A 16,972-nucleotide genomic window follows, 5' to 3' on the forward strand; every position below is an offset into this window, starting at 1 on the left:
GCTCCATATGGACCTCTGGCACATCACTTTACTGTGATGATGGGGGCCATATAAGGACACAGATAGGTCTTCATTTTCACAGCCAAATTCTAACACCGCCTTTTCCAGAAACCACCTATAGAGCAAAGAATTCAGAGGGTCGCTTGAGAAGGGCAGAGGGACCCCGCAGGCTAATGAGCCAGGAAAACTAAAGAAAGGAGCAATTTCTTTGTTCTCTCCAGAGTTACTGCTACAGGATTCGTAAAGCCCTGGAGCCCTACAAACCGGAGTGGTGCAAGAATCACGAAGACTGGTCCCTCTACTTGTTTTCTCCTCAGAATCGGTAAGAAACCCCAGTTCACCGAGTGGGCTGGCAGCTGAAAACTGGGGCTTGGGAGAAGCTCATTCCATTGGGCAGGAATGGAATTCCATTGCCTTTTACCACAGGAGGGGCTGTTCCAGACTCCAGTTTTAGTCAGCCCTTCAGTAGGCAAAACTCTTCTGTGGGGAAGATCTGAGTAAGGACATCCGAAGTCAGCCCCTTGTCTGAGTAATGTTTCTGTGATAGGCAGAATCACTGGACAGGGCTGTCGACACCTTGGCAGGAAGCTGAGGTGACTTATTAATAATAATTAATTATTATTATTGTTATTTCTTGTTTATTTCATTGATAATTAGTGCAGCAAACTGTGCACAGGTCCTATCTCAGCACCCTGAGATAGTTACCATTGAAGGTTTTAAAGGAGTCTCTCAGGAAAGGAAATGCCAGTCAGAGGGGTGAGTTCCAAGCTTGCTGACCCAGACTGGCTTCTGGCCATGACCTCTTCCTTTCTGCCCCTTTTCCCCCAGGATTCGAGCGATGTGCCAGAAGGTTATAGCCCACAAGATGTTTGACCATGTGGTTCTGGTCTTCATCTTTCTCAACTGCATCACCATTGCACTGGAGAGGCCCGATATTGACCCCCACAGCATGGTGAGCATCCCCCCATCCCTTTTCCTGCACCCACAATAACTTTTCCCCAGCCACATCGGGGAAGGAACCTGTGGGATGGAGGATGCTGGGTTTCTGCTGTTTAAATGACTTGCCTCCTGCTGTTGATTTCTATTTTACAGGAGAGGATATTTCTGAGTGTCTCCAATTACATCTTCACTGCAATCTTTGTTGTTGAGATGATGGTGAAGGTAATTATGTGTCTCCACTAAACCTGCCAACCCACAATGAGGGCTGGCCTCTGTGGTCTGAGAGCTAAGATGAGCTGTATTTCACTGCATGTCAGTGTCTGTCATGTACAGCAAAAAAGCAAAAGGCATGAGGCCACAACTTAAATATCTTTCTCCTACTGGTTCTAGGTGGTGGCCCTTGGCTTCTTCTCTGGGGAAAATACCTATCTCCAAAGCAGCTGGAATGTCCTGGATGGGGTCCTGGTCTTTGTATCCATCATTGATATTATCGTCTCCATGGCGTCAGCAGGCGGGGCTAAGATTTTGGGTATCCTTCGAGTCTTAAGATTGCTGCGGACCTTGAGGCCTCTCCGGTACTTTCACACTGGGCAAAATGGATGTGTGGGGTTTGGGCTTGTCTTCATGGCAAGCTATTAGGCGTCAAGCCGTGGTGTGAATCTACAGTGGAAGTCCCAGCATACAGCTTGGCTACTGATACTTGAAAGCATAGTCAGCTAAGCCCCATTCCAGGACTTGTTGTTGCAGTGTCCACCTGGGACGTTACTGTGCAGCTAGCTGGTGTGCAGTAGATTCACACCTGGACTTGCCGCATAGTAACTTGCCATGTAGGTGAGCCCTTTGTTTTGTTTTGATGAATCATGGAGTTTGAAGGGAAAGACTTGATTCCTTAAGCTACTGAAACTCTTCTGAAGTAAAATATCCTCTTGAAGCTAGCACTCATATAGCAAGTTTCATCCATAGACCTCAAAGCACTTCACAAAGGTGCTGAACATTGTTCCTCCTTTACAGGTGGGGAAAATGAGGCATGGGTTGATGAAGTGACTTACCCACAAACAATAGGCCTTGCCTCCTGAGTCTCAGTAATCTATCCACTGGGACACACTAAAAATACTGAATTGTTTCAGTGCATTGCATGCACAGTGTCAACTGGAATCGTCGTGATAGCGCATCTCACTTTATGGCATCCTTGCAAATTCATGATGAAAATGCTCTGATAGAACAAAGCTGATAATGATAGGAAAACTAATGGTTCTTTACTGGGCCATAAAAAATAATTCTCACCACAGGTGAGTGTTAACAGAAGTTGGCAACACTGATGGTTGTGAATCTGTTCTGGGATGGAAAAACAAGTAATTGCTCTAGTAGAAGGTTCTTCCAAGTTGTAAAATGTCGGTCACATTTCTGGATTAACACCAAGACAGGACCCTTCTCTGTTTCAACATCAGAGTCGAAGAAGTTATGAAAAGGGCAAGGTTGCGTTTTCATGAAGATTTCCATGCCAGCTTTGCAGTCTCCAGCCTGGTGTACACACAGGGTTGAACCAATTTAGCTAACGGTATAATTTAAGCCACTTTAGTTAAACTGGTACAACTTCCTGTGTGGACTCTTGTATTGCTGTGAGCTTGGCTTTGATCTGTTTATCTTGCATTGATCAATTTACAGACCTATGTTAACCCAGTATAACCAGTCTGAAACCAATATGAGTGGGTCTGCACAGTAATTTAACTAATTTGTTTTTTAAACCAATTTAAAATAAGCCAGTGTAGACAAGCCCTCAGCAGTGATGGAGAAATATCTGAGCTTTCAGTTGCTTATTATCAGACGTGACTGAATGTGAACACCAAATGGGTTTCGGTCCATCTGTTATGTGCATACTCTCAGCACCTGTAAGGAAGACCAAAGTGACTGGTACTTTGTCTTCACCACTATCTAGAAGAGCTGATCTGGTTTGGGGCAGAAAGTGTTATCGGACTCGCACAGTGTGTATGATGAATGCCTTCCTCACGCTGCATTTTAATCATAATTTTACATATCAGGCTGGCTCCCTAATCAAAGTGACATGTTACACTGCACAACCTTACAGTCATTCCCAAGTGAGAAGGTCGCATTGGCTGAGAGTGAAATGGCAATTAAACAGGTGCTGGCAATAATTTGATAAGCTCCAGTTTCTGTAGTCCTTCTCCTGTGTGTGTATATCTAATGCCACCTGGACACAATGTAGCTGTTGGCTAGGAAGAGGAAAGGTCATGTTTTCAATATTTGAAAGAGGAATAAAGGGAATTTGTATTTTGTTTGATAGCACAGTAATAAAGGGACAGGGAGAGTATAAATACTTGGGGAATTCTCATCAGCTCACTTTGCCCGTTCCCATTTTGCATCATGCCCGACAAAAACACATTCTCTTTCCCAAGAAATTTCTTTGGAAACAAGATAGGTGGCTCCAGAAACGTGCGGTCCTTAGGAAAAAGAGCCATTTGCCTCTTCCCATCACACTAGTAAGCAAGAATCAATCTGGCCGGTTCCTACATAAGCAATGGCTATTGTGTATTCGCTAGTTATTTCCTAGATGGCAAAGTGGTTGCATTAATGTTTTCATCTAATTTGTTGCTTCGGTACCCCAGTCTGTTTTCTGAATTTGTCTTTACTGCTGCCCTCTTAGATTGCAATCTCTTCAGAGTAGGAACCATCTCTTTGTGTATTTACAGCATCTAGCACAATGGGGCACTATCTTGGCTTGGCCTTTTTAGGCAGTACCGTATTTCACAATGGTTGAGGTGGATTCTCCATCATCAGCCATTTTAAACAGGAATGATTTGTGGGAAGTTCTACGGTCTGTGTCATGCAGGAGCTCAGACTGGATGACCGCAATGGTCCCTTCTGCCCTTGGAACCTATGAAGAGTAATGGAAATGAGGGCACAAATGATGTATGAACAAATATAAGGGACAGAATTGGGAAGAATTAGTTCCAGAGAATAATTCAACCTGCTGTATTCACAAAGAGCCCATGATTGACTCTGGTGTTACTTACATAAGTCTTGTGCACTGTTATTCCAGAGACTATTCAGTTTCTCTGTCACATTATTCATTACTAGTTTGAGAGAACAAGAAGTTACTTAAACACTTCTCACTTAGAGGAAGTATAAACCGTCTGATGTTACCTATTGACTGGGTAGCCCCAGGCTTACAACATCTACCTTTTATCCTCTGTCCCTTCCTCACACATCTCTACTTGCCTAGATTATCAGCCTCCTGGGCATTAAAGTGTTAACTTAGCCATGCAAAATGAAGCTACCAACAAGGATCCTGCACCACCCTCTTAAAAAGCTTTGACATTTTTCAACTGAAACATGCAGCCTCCTGGAAAAACTCCCTGGGGTTTGTGGTGCTGTTTGGGCACAAACGCATTTCTCAGACCCACCCAGGAGATCCTTTCTCTAGTCACTCACATAGAAAAGAAAAACATCCAAACTTTCTGTGCTGCTATAAACCATGCCTCTGGATCCACTACTGGGCTCCTCTGCAAATAGAAGGCAATCAGTGCTGCTCATTAATTTTGTTACGGACCTGTCGACCACAAATCCCTTTTGTCTCTGAGTCAGTTCCCGGACCGCTTAGGTAGGAAACAACCCCCCTTGTATGATAAAATACTCCTCCCCTTTATAAATGGCATCTTGTGGTTCAATCTTTCAAAAGGTGCTGAGCACCATTGGCCCAAGGCAGCAAAGCACTTAAGCCTGTGCTTAACTAAGTGCTTGAATGGTCCCACTGACAGAAAGTTGAACGTGTGCTTAAGTGCGTGGCTGGAATGGGGCCAGGGTGCTCAGCAGGATTGAGCCTTGGTTCATTAGCCTTCCTGAGCACTTCCAAAGATGGGGCATCTGAGTAACTTACAAGGTAGGTGTGTTCTAAAGGCCTGAGCCCAAGAGCACGAGACACAGCTGCAGTGCTCTTCAGAAGTTCACCACAAACGGCCTCTCTCAGTGGCCTCACTTAACCACCCTGTGCTGGAGTTTCTCCATCTATAAATGGAGGCTAAGGCTTGCTTTCCAGCACTGCTGTGAGTTACTGTCTATACGCTGCTAGAAAGATTTTACATGCTTGGTATTTGGGGGCAAAGTTCAGGCTTGGTATAAGGCCACTGAACACAACATCTGCCATTCCAGATCAGACCAGTGGTTCAGTACCCTGTCTCTGATGATGGCCAGTATTTCAGAGGAAGGTGCTAGAAACCCTTTAGTGGACAACCGTGAGAGAGTCCAGCGGAGGGCAACGAAAATGATTAGGGGGCTAGGGCACATGATTTACGAGGAGAGGCTGAGGGAACTGGGCTTGTTTAGTCTGCAGAAGAGAAGAGTGGGGGGGAGATTTGATAGCAGCCTTCAACTACGTGAAGGGGGGTTCCAAAGAGGATGGAGCTTGGCTGGTCTCAGTGGTGGCAGACGACAGAACAAGGAGCAATGGTCTAAAGTTGCAGTGCGGGAGGTCTAGGTTGGATATTAGGAAACACTATTTTGATAGGAGCGTGGTGAAGCACTGGAATGGGTTACCTACGAAGGTGGTGGAATCTCCATCCTTAGAGGTTTTTAAGGCCCGGCTTGACACAGCCCTGGCTGGTATAATTTAGTTGGCGTTAGTCCTGCTTTGAGCAGGAGATAGGACTAGGTGACCTCCTGAGGTCTCTTCCAACCCTAATCTTCTATGATTCTATGAAACAACCTGCCAATAGGAGATACTCCTTCCTAATCTTCATCAGCTAGTGAGACTGGCTTGTGCCCTGCAGCAGGAGAGTTTATATCCCTTATACATTTTTATCCTATCTAATGTAACTGTGAATGTTCTCATTGTCTATATAAATGTCTAATCAGCTGAGGCCTTGCTACACATTTGATTTCAGTGAAATCTTGTGGTAGACAGTCCCACAGGTTTAATTATGTGTTGTGTAAACTAAGTACTTCCTTTTTGGTTTTCCATTTCAACTTCACCCCCTCTCTGTCTGTTATGAGAGGGTAAATTGGAGCATGCAACTGACTCTATACCCAGGGCACCATGCATAATGTTGTTCTGCAGCCTCGTTATTTTTTTAATTGCCGCACAACTGTATTCTAAGTTGTTATTTAAAAATAAAGGCCTGATTCTCATCTACACTAAGGCCCTTTAAAGTACACTGCACGCTTTTTAAGGCCCCTTAACAGGACAAGAATGGTGAGAGGTGGCCGTAGTGTAAATGAACACCAGGCCCGATGTTTCCAGCTCTCACAAGTGCAAAGAGAACTTTCGAAGTGTGAGCCAAATGCAGCCGATGCAGAGACATCTGCCTGAGTGTGCAAAGAACCTTAAATACTAGCTCTGGGAGAAGGGCAGGTCCGTGAACACTTATCTGTTTCACAGGGGTGTGGTGAGGCTTAATTAATTAACACCTGTACAGCGCTTTGAAATCACTTGATGAAAGGAGCTATAGAATAGTATAGCGTAACATCCTATATGGTACGGTACCATACCAATACGTATGGGGGGTAAAGAAGGGTTATATCAGCCTGACTGCCCCCAAGGAGCAGGAGGAAGAATAAAGATGGGATAAATGGGGGTTAGACTAGATGGCCCTGGTGGTCCCTTCTAATTCTGTGGTTGTATGAGTCTAGGATGAGTGCCAAGCTTTTTTCTGCTGTTTTTTTCCCCAGAGTCATCAGCAGAGCCCCAGGTCTAAAACTGGTGGTGGAGACCTTGATATCATCCCTGAGGCCTATTGGAAATATTGTGCTTATCTGCTGTGCTTTCTTCATTATCTTCGGGATCTTAGGGGTTCAGGTAAGACTCTCCCTCTGTAACCAAGCACTCATTCAGAAAGTCCCTTCTTGTCCCAACAAGACAGAGAGGTCATTCAGAATAGGCTTTCCCCTGCTGGGTGAGGCAAGCCACTCCGATCCCTCCAGGGACCCGAAATCCTCTTAACCCAACAGAGGGGCTTCAGGCTTTGTGCCTGAAGAGGGGTACCTCAGCTGCAGGGACAAGGGAAGGAATCCCAAATTCCAACCAAGGCAAGCAATGATCTGTCCTTGGAACAGAACAAAGTGCCCACGCCAGGCTTCCCAAGATACTTTTCCCCCCCTCCTCTTCAATTTCAGCTTTTTAAGGGCAAGTTCTACTACTGCGAAGGACCAGACACCAAAAACATCTCCACTAAAGCCGACTGCACTAGCGTGCACTACAGATGGGTCCGGCGGAAGTACAACTTCGACAATTTAGGGCAGGTAAAGTAGTTCTTGTTCCGAGAGGTTTCTGTGTCATTGTCTGATGGGCTCTTCCGAATGTGTCCCGCTCCAGCACTGAACTTCCAGCCATCTCATCGTCAGGTCCCCCGTTTAGGTTTCGTTTATTTAAAGGTTTAACAAAACCCAGGAGCTGAGAGTCTGGTCCCATTACTCGCACTGAGTAGTGCCATTACTTCAGGTCACCACTCCTCATTCGGTGGGAGGGATAGCTCAGTGGTTTGAGCATTGGCCTGCTAAACCCAGGGTTGTGAGTTCAATCCTTGAGGGGGCTGTTAAGTTGATCTGGGGCAAAAAATGGGGATTGGTCCTGCTTTGAGCAGGGGGTTGGACTAGATGATCTCCTGAGGTCCCTTCCAACCCTGAGATTCTGTGTAAGGTACTGTTCAGCAGGAATAAGGGGATTGCAATCTGGCCCCCAGTGTGAAATAATACCTTGTTCTTGTTGTTGTTTTTAAATTTAATCAGATTTTTATGTGTTTCAGTGGCATGTACAAAATAAATAACAGCACTGAGCAAAACTACACCTAACCCACAGGCCAGTTTGTGTTATGTAGGCCCTGGTGGGACCCACAGGCTACATAACACCTGTAGGCTCTTTAATTCAAGCATTAGCAGTTGATGCTTTAGCTCTCTGGAGGTCCCTGGTTCAGTCCCCACTGTGTTGAGCCAGATGATGGCTGTGACATGCTCTGAGCTATGCTGCTGATTGTCACAATCAATAGCATGACCTCACATTTTCACGCACGCAGCATTGCCAACTCTTGTGATTTTATCGTGAGTCTTGTTCTGGAACTGCCATCCAATGGGAACAGTGGGGACAAACAACCTCACTCGCTTCAAGAGGGCACTTGACAAAATTATGAATGGGATTATATTACAGGGTTGCCTGTAATTGGAGGGGACTGTGCTCCGTGACTCAGGGGTCCCTTCCAGTCTGATATCCTGTGGTCCTGTTTTTTTCCCTTAAAGCCCCAGCACCTAGAGTCAGTTAATTGTGTGAGAATCTCACCTTTCATTTTTTAGAATAATTAATTAGTTTCTAACCTTCTTCGTGTTTGCAAAGAAAAACTTGAAAAAAGTTACCCCCTCCAAATTTTTGTGCATTTGGTCTTGGCGATGCTGCCAATGTAGCTGAGCAGAACCTGTGTTATAAGTACGTGAATTAATCTGGGTGGAACTAAAAAGGAAGCTAACCAGTCAGCTTTTGTTGTCCAAGCTCCATTAAAACCAAAACCAAGCTCCATCAAAACCAGCAAAAACCAAACCAATAGCTAAAATGGTTAAAATCACAGTAAATTCCATTTGAAAAAATTATCTCCATTGTGTTATGAATTATGAATTGTTTTAGCAGGTCATTTGACTCTTCTTGGTTTGTATGCCCTCTTTGAGGCTTGAAATTCATTGTCTTCCCAAATCAATGTCCTCTACGAATGTTGATTGTTTTTCTCCCCTATGTACTTAAGGCAGAGGAAACTGACATGACTAAGTCATTCTGCCATTTGTCTTTGGTTCCTGTGCCCCTACCTTTCCACTGCTAGTCTGAGAAACTCAAAGAGCAAATGAGTCCACCCCTTCCTCCCTTAAAAAGACCAAAGGGAAGTGAATAGCAGCAGGGCTGATCTTTATATTCTTGCTTTTCCTTGCAGGCTCTGATGTCCTTGTTTGTACTCTCATCCAAAGACGGCTGGGTGAACATCATGTATAATGGCCTGGATGCTGTGGGCATTGACCAGCAGGTAGAAACAAAAGACCTCAAAAAGTTTTACAAGTTTAGTGTTCGTGGTCTGGATCACTGTGCACAGATCACAGCTGTTAATGGAACTGAGTAACCCCCACAGGCGCTCTGCTCTGGCGCCGATTCCAGTAGGGGGGCTCCAAAGCAGCAGCATGGACCTGAACAGCCTGGGAACCACAGCTGAGCACTGACGAGCACTTCAATCAGGGCTCAGTTGTCCCCTGGATGCCATCTGGGTGTGATGGGTGTAATGGGGCCCTAGTTCAGCAGATGTGTCCAGAAGGAATTCTGGGAATCTCAGCTGGAATTCTCCCTAGAGGTCCCAACCTCCCCAGCATGGCAGCTACCCATCCCTTTAAAAAGCTACAGCACACTCCCCACTCTATGCCTGGACAGGTTGGGTGCCTGGCCCCACCATCACTGCAACCTTCCGTACCCTCTTTCAGGCCCTGAGTGTCCATGGAGCCACTAAGAGGGAGCAGGGTCTACGTCCTCTAGTGGGACTCTGGGCAGCCCCTATGCAACAAGGTGGGGAAGGATGCTCTTGGTGTACCTCTGCAGGGGCTGATCAGAATCTTGCTCTTACTCAGAAATGGTCGCAGTGGGCAACTTTTGCCAGTGACATGGAGCCCGTCAAAATGGGCATGTTTTTCACACATGAATATGCAGAAGATAGAACCCACTGCCCACAGGCAGCTCTGAGTTAGCCCTCTTCCTCCCTCGGCATCACTGACCTGCTGAAGAAAACACCAGGAGGTGAAAGCTACAAATCATGTCCTAAGGACGGATACCTTGGGACCAAAACACCAGCTCCAAGGGGCTCTGAAAACATGTACCATTTCACTGTTGCTTTAAGGAATGCATGGTGAACATGAATGTATTTACATGAAATAGAAAATAATTGGGGATGTTAAAAAGAGGTGCTACCAAATTTGGATGTTGGGAGGCTTAAAGCATTAGCAAAATTCTCTCGAGATCCTTTGGTGAATGGTACCATGTTGTAACAGCGATAACCCTTTGTACTTAGTATCTGCAGTGCCCAAGGATCTCAGAACAATGGACAAACATCAACTAAGCATTAATGCCCCCATGCAAATCATAAATTTGAGCCTCTCTTCAATTAAAACTATTTCCATGCCAAAAATTGTGATCTTGCGAGGAATTTTTTTTTTCCAGCCAAATTATGGTTTTCACAAAAGAAGGTAAAATTTCAACAGGGGAGAAAATGGGTGAAAGGAAAACTTGCGGAGAAACAGCCCATGGGTTCTCCAAGCCCTATTCTCCTACCCATGGGAATCCACCACTGGCTTCCCACTGCTGCTGGACACTTGATATGTCTGTTTTACAATGACCCACACTTTTCTCCTCTTCTCTCTTGCCCTCTCCTGCCTCCCATCTCTCAGCCCGTCCAGAACCACAACCCGTGGATGCTTCTCTACTTCATCTCCTTCCTGCTCATCGTCAGCTTTTTCGTGCTCAACATGTTCGTGGGGGTGGTGGTGGAGAATTTCCACAAGTGTCGGCAGCACCAGGAGGCAGAAGAGGCCCGTCGGCGGGAGGAGAAGCGGCTGAGGCGCCTGGAGAAAAAGCGCAGGAGTAAGGAGCTATACATGTCTGGTCGGTAGACTGCGTTACAAACCAAAATCTTTCTGAGCCCTGCCTGCTTCCAAAGCAAGACTTTCATTTTCCTTTGGTTTGGTTGACATGGGACTAAAAAGGCCGCGTTGTTTATTTACTACTTTGGCGACGCCTTAAGTCTCAGGGCTACACATTCCCTAGAAGTGTCCTCTATGAGCTTGACAAATGTTGCCCGTTTATGTAGATGGTAGGCAGAGTAAAGGCCGGCAAGCCTGGAAAGCAGAGTCCTATCTGAATTATTAGTGAGCCCCTCAAGACATGATTCTTACATTATCTTCAGGAAGCGTGAAGAAGGCCATTGGGCGAGAGAGGGATTTACTGAGTAAACATGAGCGATGTTTGCCACGTGTGCGAAGACAACTCACAAAGGCATCCCAGTGCCCTGGGGCTTAAAGTGTCGCCTGCATTTTTAAATTACGATGGTGGTGGTTTGATTTTTTTTTTTTCCTTAGATCAAATAGTCGCAATGCTTTTTAGGATCTCGGTGCATGGCCCCGCATGCCACGCACATGCTGCATGAGGGCATGAGCAAAACAGGCATGGGGAGAGGAACGGAGCCCCAGTGCAGGGAAGCTGAGACAAGTCTTCTTGAATGAAGTCCATTAGACAGGATGCTTGCCTAGCCACCTATTGCAAGAGACCTTTAGCACAGAGCAATGATGTAGGTGTGGACAGGCCTTCTAACCACGTTGGATGGAAACAGTGGCCACTGGAGAGTCATTAGGGACCTACATAGCTTTGATAAGTTCTGACCATGGATTTCTTTTAGGGATGGCCAAACCAGACCAGAGAACATCAGAACCTGCCTGAGTCTTTGCCCATTTCTAGAACTGAATCTTCTTGAAAGATCCCAAAAGTTTCAGCTCATTTTTCCTGTCATAATTTTTCACTTTCACTGTCCCTGCCAGGTTCCAGCTGCGAGTAGGAAATAGCAGGGAGTTGTTTGGGTAGTCCCAGCTGCAGGAAGCACTAGAAATGTCCCCAAGAACCTGTCACACACGATTCCCAGCCACACTGGCAGACTCAAGAAGACTCGTTTTGAGCTGGTTGAAATTTGTCAGATGTGAGTGGAGGGATACGCCCCAAGCTGCAATTTCTTAGTGGAGCACAGACAGATCTAAGAGGCAAGGTGCTTTCAACTCCACCAGGCTCACTAGCACTGTGTCACGTGGATTGTACCCTTATCATTCTGCTGCCTCACATAACCTCCTGCAATGGCTGAGTGCCCCTTAATGACAAACTGCTAGCAATCTCCTAAAACACAGAGCAATAGGCATCCATTTTCAGCAGGGAGAGCTGCTGTTAAATCAAAAAGTCATGCCTCTGCTGTAATGACATGGCAAGCAGGCAGCTGTGCTAATTGAAACCTCAACCCCAACTAGTTTCCTCCTTCTATCCCTGAATCTGATCTGCACTTGATCCAGAAGGCGGTCTGCCTACATCTCCAGCAATAATTTCCACTTTCCCCATTGTCTCTCTAGTAATTTGTCACAGGAGGCTTCCGCGCGAAATAGCTCCACAGTGAACTCGTGCTGGGCCTTAATCAATGGCAGATTGACCGGAAACCAAAGCCAGGGCTGCATGCTTTGGATTTGTAGCTAGTCATGGGTCAAGTGGTGTGGCTAAAATAAAACCCAGCCCAACTCAAACCTTTATTACAGCCCCAAATGCCTCTTCTGAGGTCTGAAAAAGTTCAAAAGCAATCCAGCTTTTCTTTACCTTTCTTATTCATGCGTCTGAGCTTCCAGGTTCAAGCTGGGGTTGGAAGCGGAAACCTGGGGATCCCAGAAGGCTGTTCTTGCAGTATTTGTAGCACAACAGGTGAAGTAGATGATAAAGTGTTGGGAGACAGGCAGCTTCCATGAGACTTCCAACCCAGGAGGCTCGGAGAACTCAGCTAAGCATCCAAAGCTCACTGAGGTCACTGGGAGACTTTCCACTACCTTCAATGGGCTTTCAGATCAGGCCACCAAACTCCCGAGTTTTAGAGGTTGCTGCTCATGCTATGGGGCCAGGTCCTGGGAGCTAACAAATATGTACAACTCCCATTGAAGTCACCTGCAGTGCAGCTCCTCTCCCAGAAAGTTACCTGCACCACCCAAAGAAATCAGTGCCACTCCAGATTTAGCCCACTGTATTTTGCAATTTACTGCAAGAAATCTTTGAGTCCAAGAACACACCCAGTAGGATTGCCAGTCCACGTGCAAATACAGCCAGCTGTTTCCCAAAGAAATCCATAAATAATCAAATGTACCTCCCTGTATGATGTTCAGGAAGATAAACTTCAGCTAAAGGAAGATGAAGTTAGGAAAAAGCAGATATTCCCTTTGTAATTGTCTCCTCCTAGACACTATATAATTATCTTTAGCAGGCTGAGAGACTCTGGAGATAAGGCCACCTACCTTTAAACTCTGAGATTAAGGTCTGATGTGTAATGAGTTTGGTCTCAGCGCTGTTCCCATTGGAGAAGAGTCTATGTCATGAAACTTCTATGGCACAATGGGCAGCAGAGAGCTTCTTATGCTCTAGGAATTATTTTGGGGAAGTTCTGTGGCCTGTACTATACAGGAGGTCAGACTAGGTGGTCCCTTCTGGCCTTAGACTCTATGAATCTGAAAGTTGAATCACCTCCTTGCTCCAGAGGGTATGGTTCTGCTAAGTCATTGTTAATGTACTAGCAAAGTAATATGGGGTGTGATCACCCCACTGTTTCCTAACTCTACCTGGCCTCTGGATTTGGGGGTTTTAGCTTCAATTCCTGCTAGCTCCATAATCATGAGGAGGACGGACAGTTCACCTATGTTTGCAGTTAGTTTTTGGAAGGCTGACCGTGTATTTTCCTCGCTAGTAATGTCTCTGTTCTCACACATAGCTTACCTCCTGCGGGGCAGTCCCTCATGCAAACTGACATGAGCTTGAAAACAAATGTGGCTGTGGAATGGGCGGCAGTTTGGGAAACCACAGAATCCATGTTAAATTTGTGCAGCTGGATGCCTCTCTCTCTTTCAAGATGCAGAGAAGACTCAGCCCTTTCCCAACAGCAGCTGAAGAATTATTAAGGACTTTGAGTTTCCCTTTTAAGTATGTGCAGCTCTGCACTGCGTGGCGAAAAGTATTGGACTGAAATCCCTAGGGACTCATGGCCAGACCAAGCCTCACAGTAGGAGTACAGAACAAAACAGTTTCACCTACACTTTCCCACCAGCATGCATTGACCCTGACCTAGACACAGCACATTCGGGGGTAAGAGGGAAGTTTAGCCTCCAGGCCCATTCCAATCATTCAGCTCTCTGCTGAGATGCCAGAATGGGGTTGGGTTTTTTGTGAGGGGCACAATTCTCCATTAGGAACTGGCTTGAGACCCACCAAACTCATTTCACAGGGCCCACTACACAATCATCTGATCTCAGCAACTTGCAGTCAGTATTGGCTCAGGCTGGATTCGTTAGGACCCCCTAGAAGTCAAAGCCAAATCATCTGAACCAGGCCATGGCTCCCAAAGTTCACTTGAGGCTCCCTCAATTGATACTCACTAGAACATAAGAACGGCCATCCTGGGTCAGACCAATGGTCCATCTCACCCAGTGTCCTGTCTTCTTATTGAGGCCTATGCCAGATGCTTCATGGGGAATGAACAGCACAGAGCAATTATCAAGTGATCCACCCCCTGGAAGTCAGAAGCTTAACCATCTTGGCTAATAGCCATATTGATGGACCTAATCTCCATGAATTTATCTAATTTTTCCTTTGTACCTGGTTATACTTTTGGCCTTCACAACATCTGGATCCACAGACTGACTGTGTGTTATGTGAAGAAGTACTTCCCTTTGTTTGTTGTAAAGCTGCTGCCTGTTAATTTCATTGGGTGACCCCTGGTTCTTGTGTTATGTGAAGGGGTAAATAACACTTCTCTATTCACTTTCTCCACACCTCCTGCTTCAAAACATCAATTCCTTTATTCCTACCCTTGGAAACAGAGATCCTGCAAGGTCCTGAAGCCCCCTCAACTCCCAGTGGGAGTTTGGGTCGCTCAGCATTTCCCGGGTGGCCCTTGGCAGCTCACACGGTTGGTCCAGAAGAAGCCTCCAAACCATAACAAGTGGAACTTGTAAGCAAAGAGCAGAACTCACCAGTAGTCTGTAGAGAAAATGGACTACAGCATGGGCAAATGAGAACTATCCTAATTATAGGTGGTTGCTGTGTCTGGTGGTGGGTTAGGTTGATAACAGGTTGTCCCTGGCTCACTGCTCTGAGGCCGAGCAGAGCCAGTCCCTGTCTACGTGAAGGACGCTGTTGAGTTGCTTTCCCAGAGAACTCCACACCTCATCTTAATTCATATAGAAGCCTGGAAAGGCCAGCAAGGAAAGAGCCTAGGAGGTATTTCTAGACTGAGAGCCCAGGCGCTGCACAGATGTGGAGTGTAACATTTCCATCAAGCGTGCGCAGTGAGGAAGACAGCTCTCTGGAAGGGAATCAAGGCAGATGTAGCAGGCAAGTTGAGCCTAGGTGTTTCATCACATGCAGGGCCTACAAGAGCTTACCTCAGATCTGCTCATTCTCGTGCGTGTGCTTGGAGAATCCCTTCTTGACCGTGTTCAGAATAGCAAGCTTTGGCTCGGGAAATGTTTTTTAACCAAGTGAAACCAAACAACGGTCACTTTTTAAATTATTGTTTAAATTTAAACTCTGATCTAAACAACATGGGTGGGATTTTTGGCTCCTTTGGTTAATTTAGAAGACTATGGGCTTGGCTCAAAATGCGGCAGACTCAGAAAGATGTGAAGTGTGGCTGGTGCCGTGTTGACTTTCTGTGTGTGTACGTGACGTACCGTGCCTGTGAGGTGATGCAGTGACCATCTTGGCCTGCACAGTGCTGTGTGCTGTTGCCGTTTTGTACCAGGAGGGTGGGGTGGAAAGGAGAAAACGGGTGGCTTGGTGTTGGAAGGAAGGTGTACGGCAAAACCAGCCATGCTGGCGAGGCAGCACAAGACCAAGTCAAGAGGGTTCAGCCGCCAGCCACAGCTTCCCCTGGGGCACAGCTGGGCTGCAGGGGCTGCAAAAACAGGAAGAGTATAAGAAGCATTGAGATGTATCCTCTTCCCAGGAGGCCAAGGGGTGACACACGTAACATACTGTGGGCAGCAAAAGGAGGCTGTAGCTGGCAAAAATACAGTCTGGCCACCTGTCTGTCTGTCTGACTAGCTTCCGACTTGTGTCTGTGTCTAGTTCTCTGTCTGTGTATGTCGAGCAACCCATATGTTGTGTGTCTTTAAGTGCCTGTGTATATGTACATAGGGATGTGTGTGTACACAAATGTGAAGTGTAAGCACAGCAGGCTTTGGCCTACGTCTGGGAAACAATTAGCAGTCTGGGAGGGGCAGCTTGCTCACAGCCTGCCTATGGCACAGACAGAGCTGGCTCTAAGGGTGAATGTTAGATAATTATTGACTAGCTCCCCACACTGTCTGAGTGCAACATCTGCCAAGGGTTACAATAGTTTGGAGACTGTGTACCATTGCTACAGATCCTGCCCATACACTGCCACACCCCAGAAGGGGTTGCGTGAACCCAAGGCCCAGCACTTTGTTCCTGTGCCGAACACCCCTCCTCCCCAAGCCAGTGGGGATTTGGACGCAAGATGGTCTCTTTTCTTCTCCCCAGACCCCTTACCCTTCCCCCTCGTGATGAGGCGCCCCCATCAATCTCTTGCTGCCTTCTCTATCTATCTAATCCCCTGCACTCCTCCCCAGTCCTTTTGGAGCTGGCCCTCTGCCTGTGAAATGCCAGCAACCAAGCACTTCCCTGGTCCCCGTTGAACATCGGCAATGGTGGCCTGCTGCCTGCCTCGCTTCCTCACCTGGCCGCCCTGTTGCACGCAGCCCGGCTGGGATCTCCCTCAGCTAGGCTGGGCTGCGGAGATTCAGCAGACAGTCTCTTTGCCTCCCCCCTTGCTATTCCCACAGCAGATCCCAGCCAGGGATGGGCGGACGCAGGTCATGATACCTTCCCTCCAGCCAGCTGAGCCAGGGCTCTAAGCACCATGCCCCCTCTAGCTACAACGCACCTTCAGCTAGTGGGGCATCCTACCCCTATCCAGCAGCCTCTCCAACCCTTCCTAGTGTTAGAGTGCATGGGGGAGTGGGAGGATGCTGGGGCAGCTGGTTGCTTGCAGGGATTGTGGGGGAGATAGACAGCTGGATTGCCCCTCTCCTCCCCTTTCACTGCTCCCTACCCGGCCCCCCCATGCCAGGGCGGGAGTTGAGTTAATGGCTGGCAGGAGGGGAGCGCCATTCCTCCCACTTGCCCCAGCACCTTAACAAAAAAACTTCCTCCTGTGACCAGTGTCACTCAAGAAGCACCTCGTGACTTGGCAGCGGGGCTAGTGGG

General features: G+C 46.9%; 1 protein-coding gene across 1 annotated transcript in view; it reads left to right on the forward strand.

Moving 5' to 3' along the window:
• CACNA1H (calcium voltage-gated channel subunit alpha1 H) overlaps positions 1–16,972 on the forward strand; it is a 478,708-nt gene that overhangs the window by 418,527 nt on the left and 43,209 nt on the right. Inside the window, exons 17-24 of the mRNA XM_077827747.1 lie at positions 222–322; positions 829–952; positions 1,093–1,161; positions 1,330–1,514; positions 6,622–6,748; positions 7,066–7,191; positions 8,859–8,948; positions 10,351–10,543. Of these exons, the coding sequence (XP_077683873.1) occupies positions 222–322; positions 829–952; positions 1,093–1,161; positions 1,330–1,514; positions 6,622–6,748; positions 7,066–7,191; positions 8,859–8,948; positions 10,351–10,543 (1,015 nt within the window). The remainder of the gene's footprint in view (positions 1–221; positions 323–828; positions 953–1,092; positions 1,162–1,329; positions 1,515–6,621; positions 6,749–7,065; positions 7,192–8,858; positions 8,949–10,350; positions 10,544–16,972) is intronic.

The sequence above is a fragment of the Eretmochelys imbricata genome, chromosome 10 (genome assembly GCF_965152235.1).
Source record: "Eretmochelys imbricata isolate rEreImb1 chromosome 10, rEreImb1.hap1, whole genome shotgun sequence".
Classification (NCBI taxonomy): domain Eukaryota; kingdom Metazoa; phylum Chordata; order Testudines; family Cheloniidae; genus Eretmochelys; species Eretmochelys imbricata.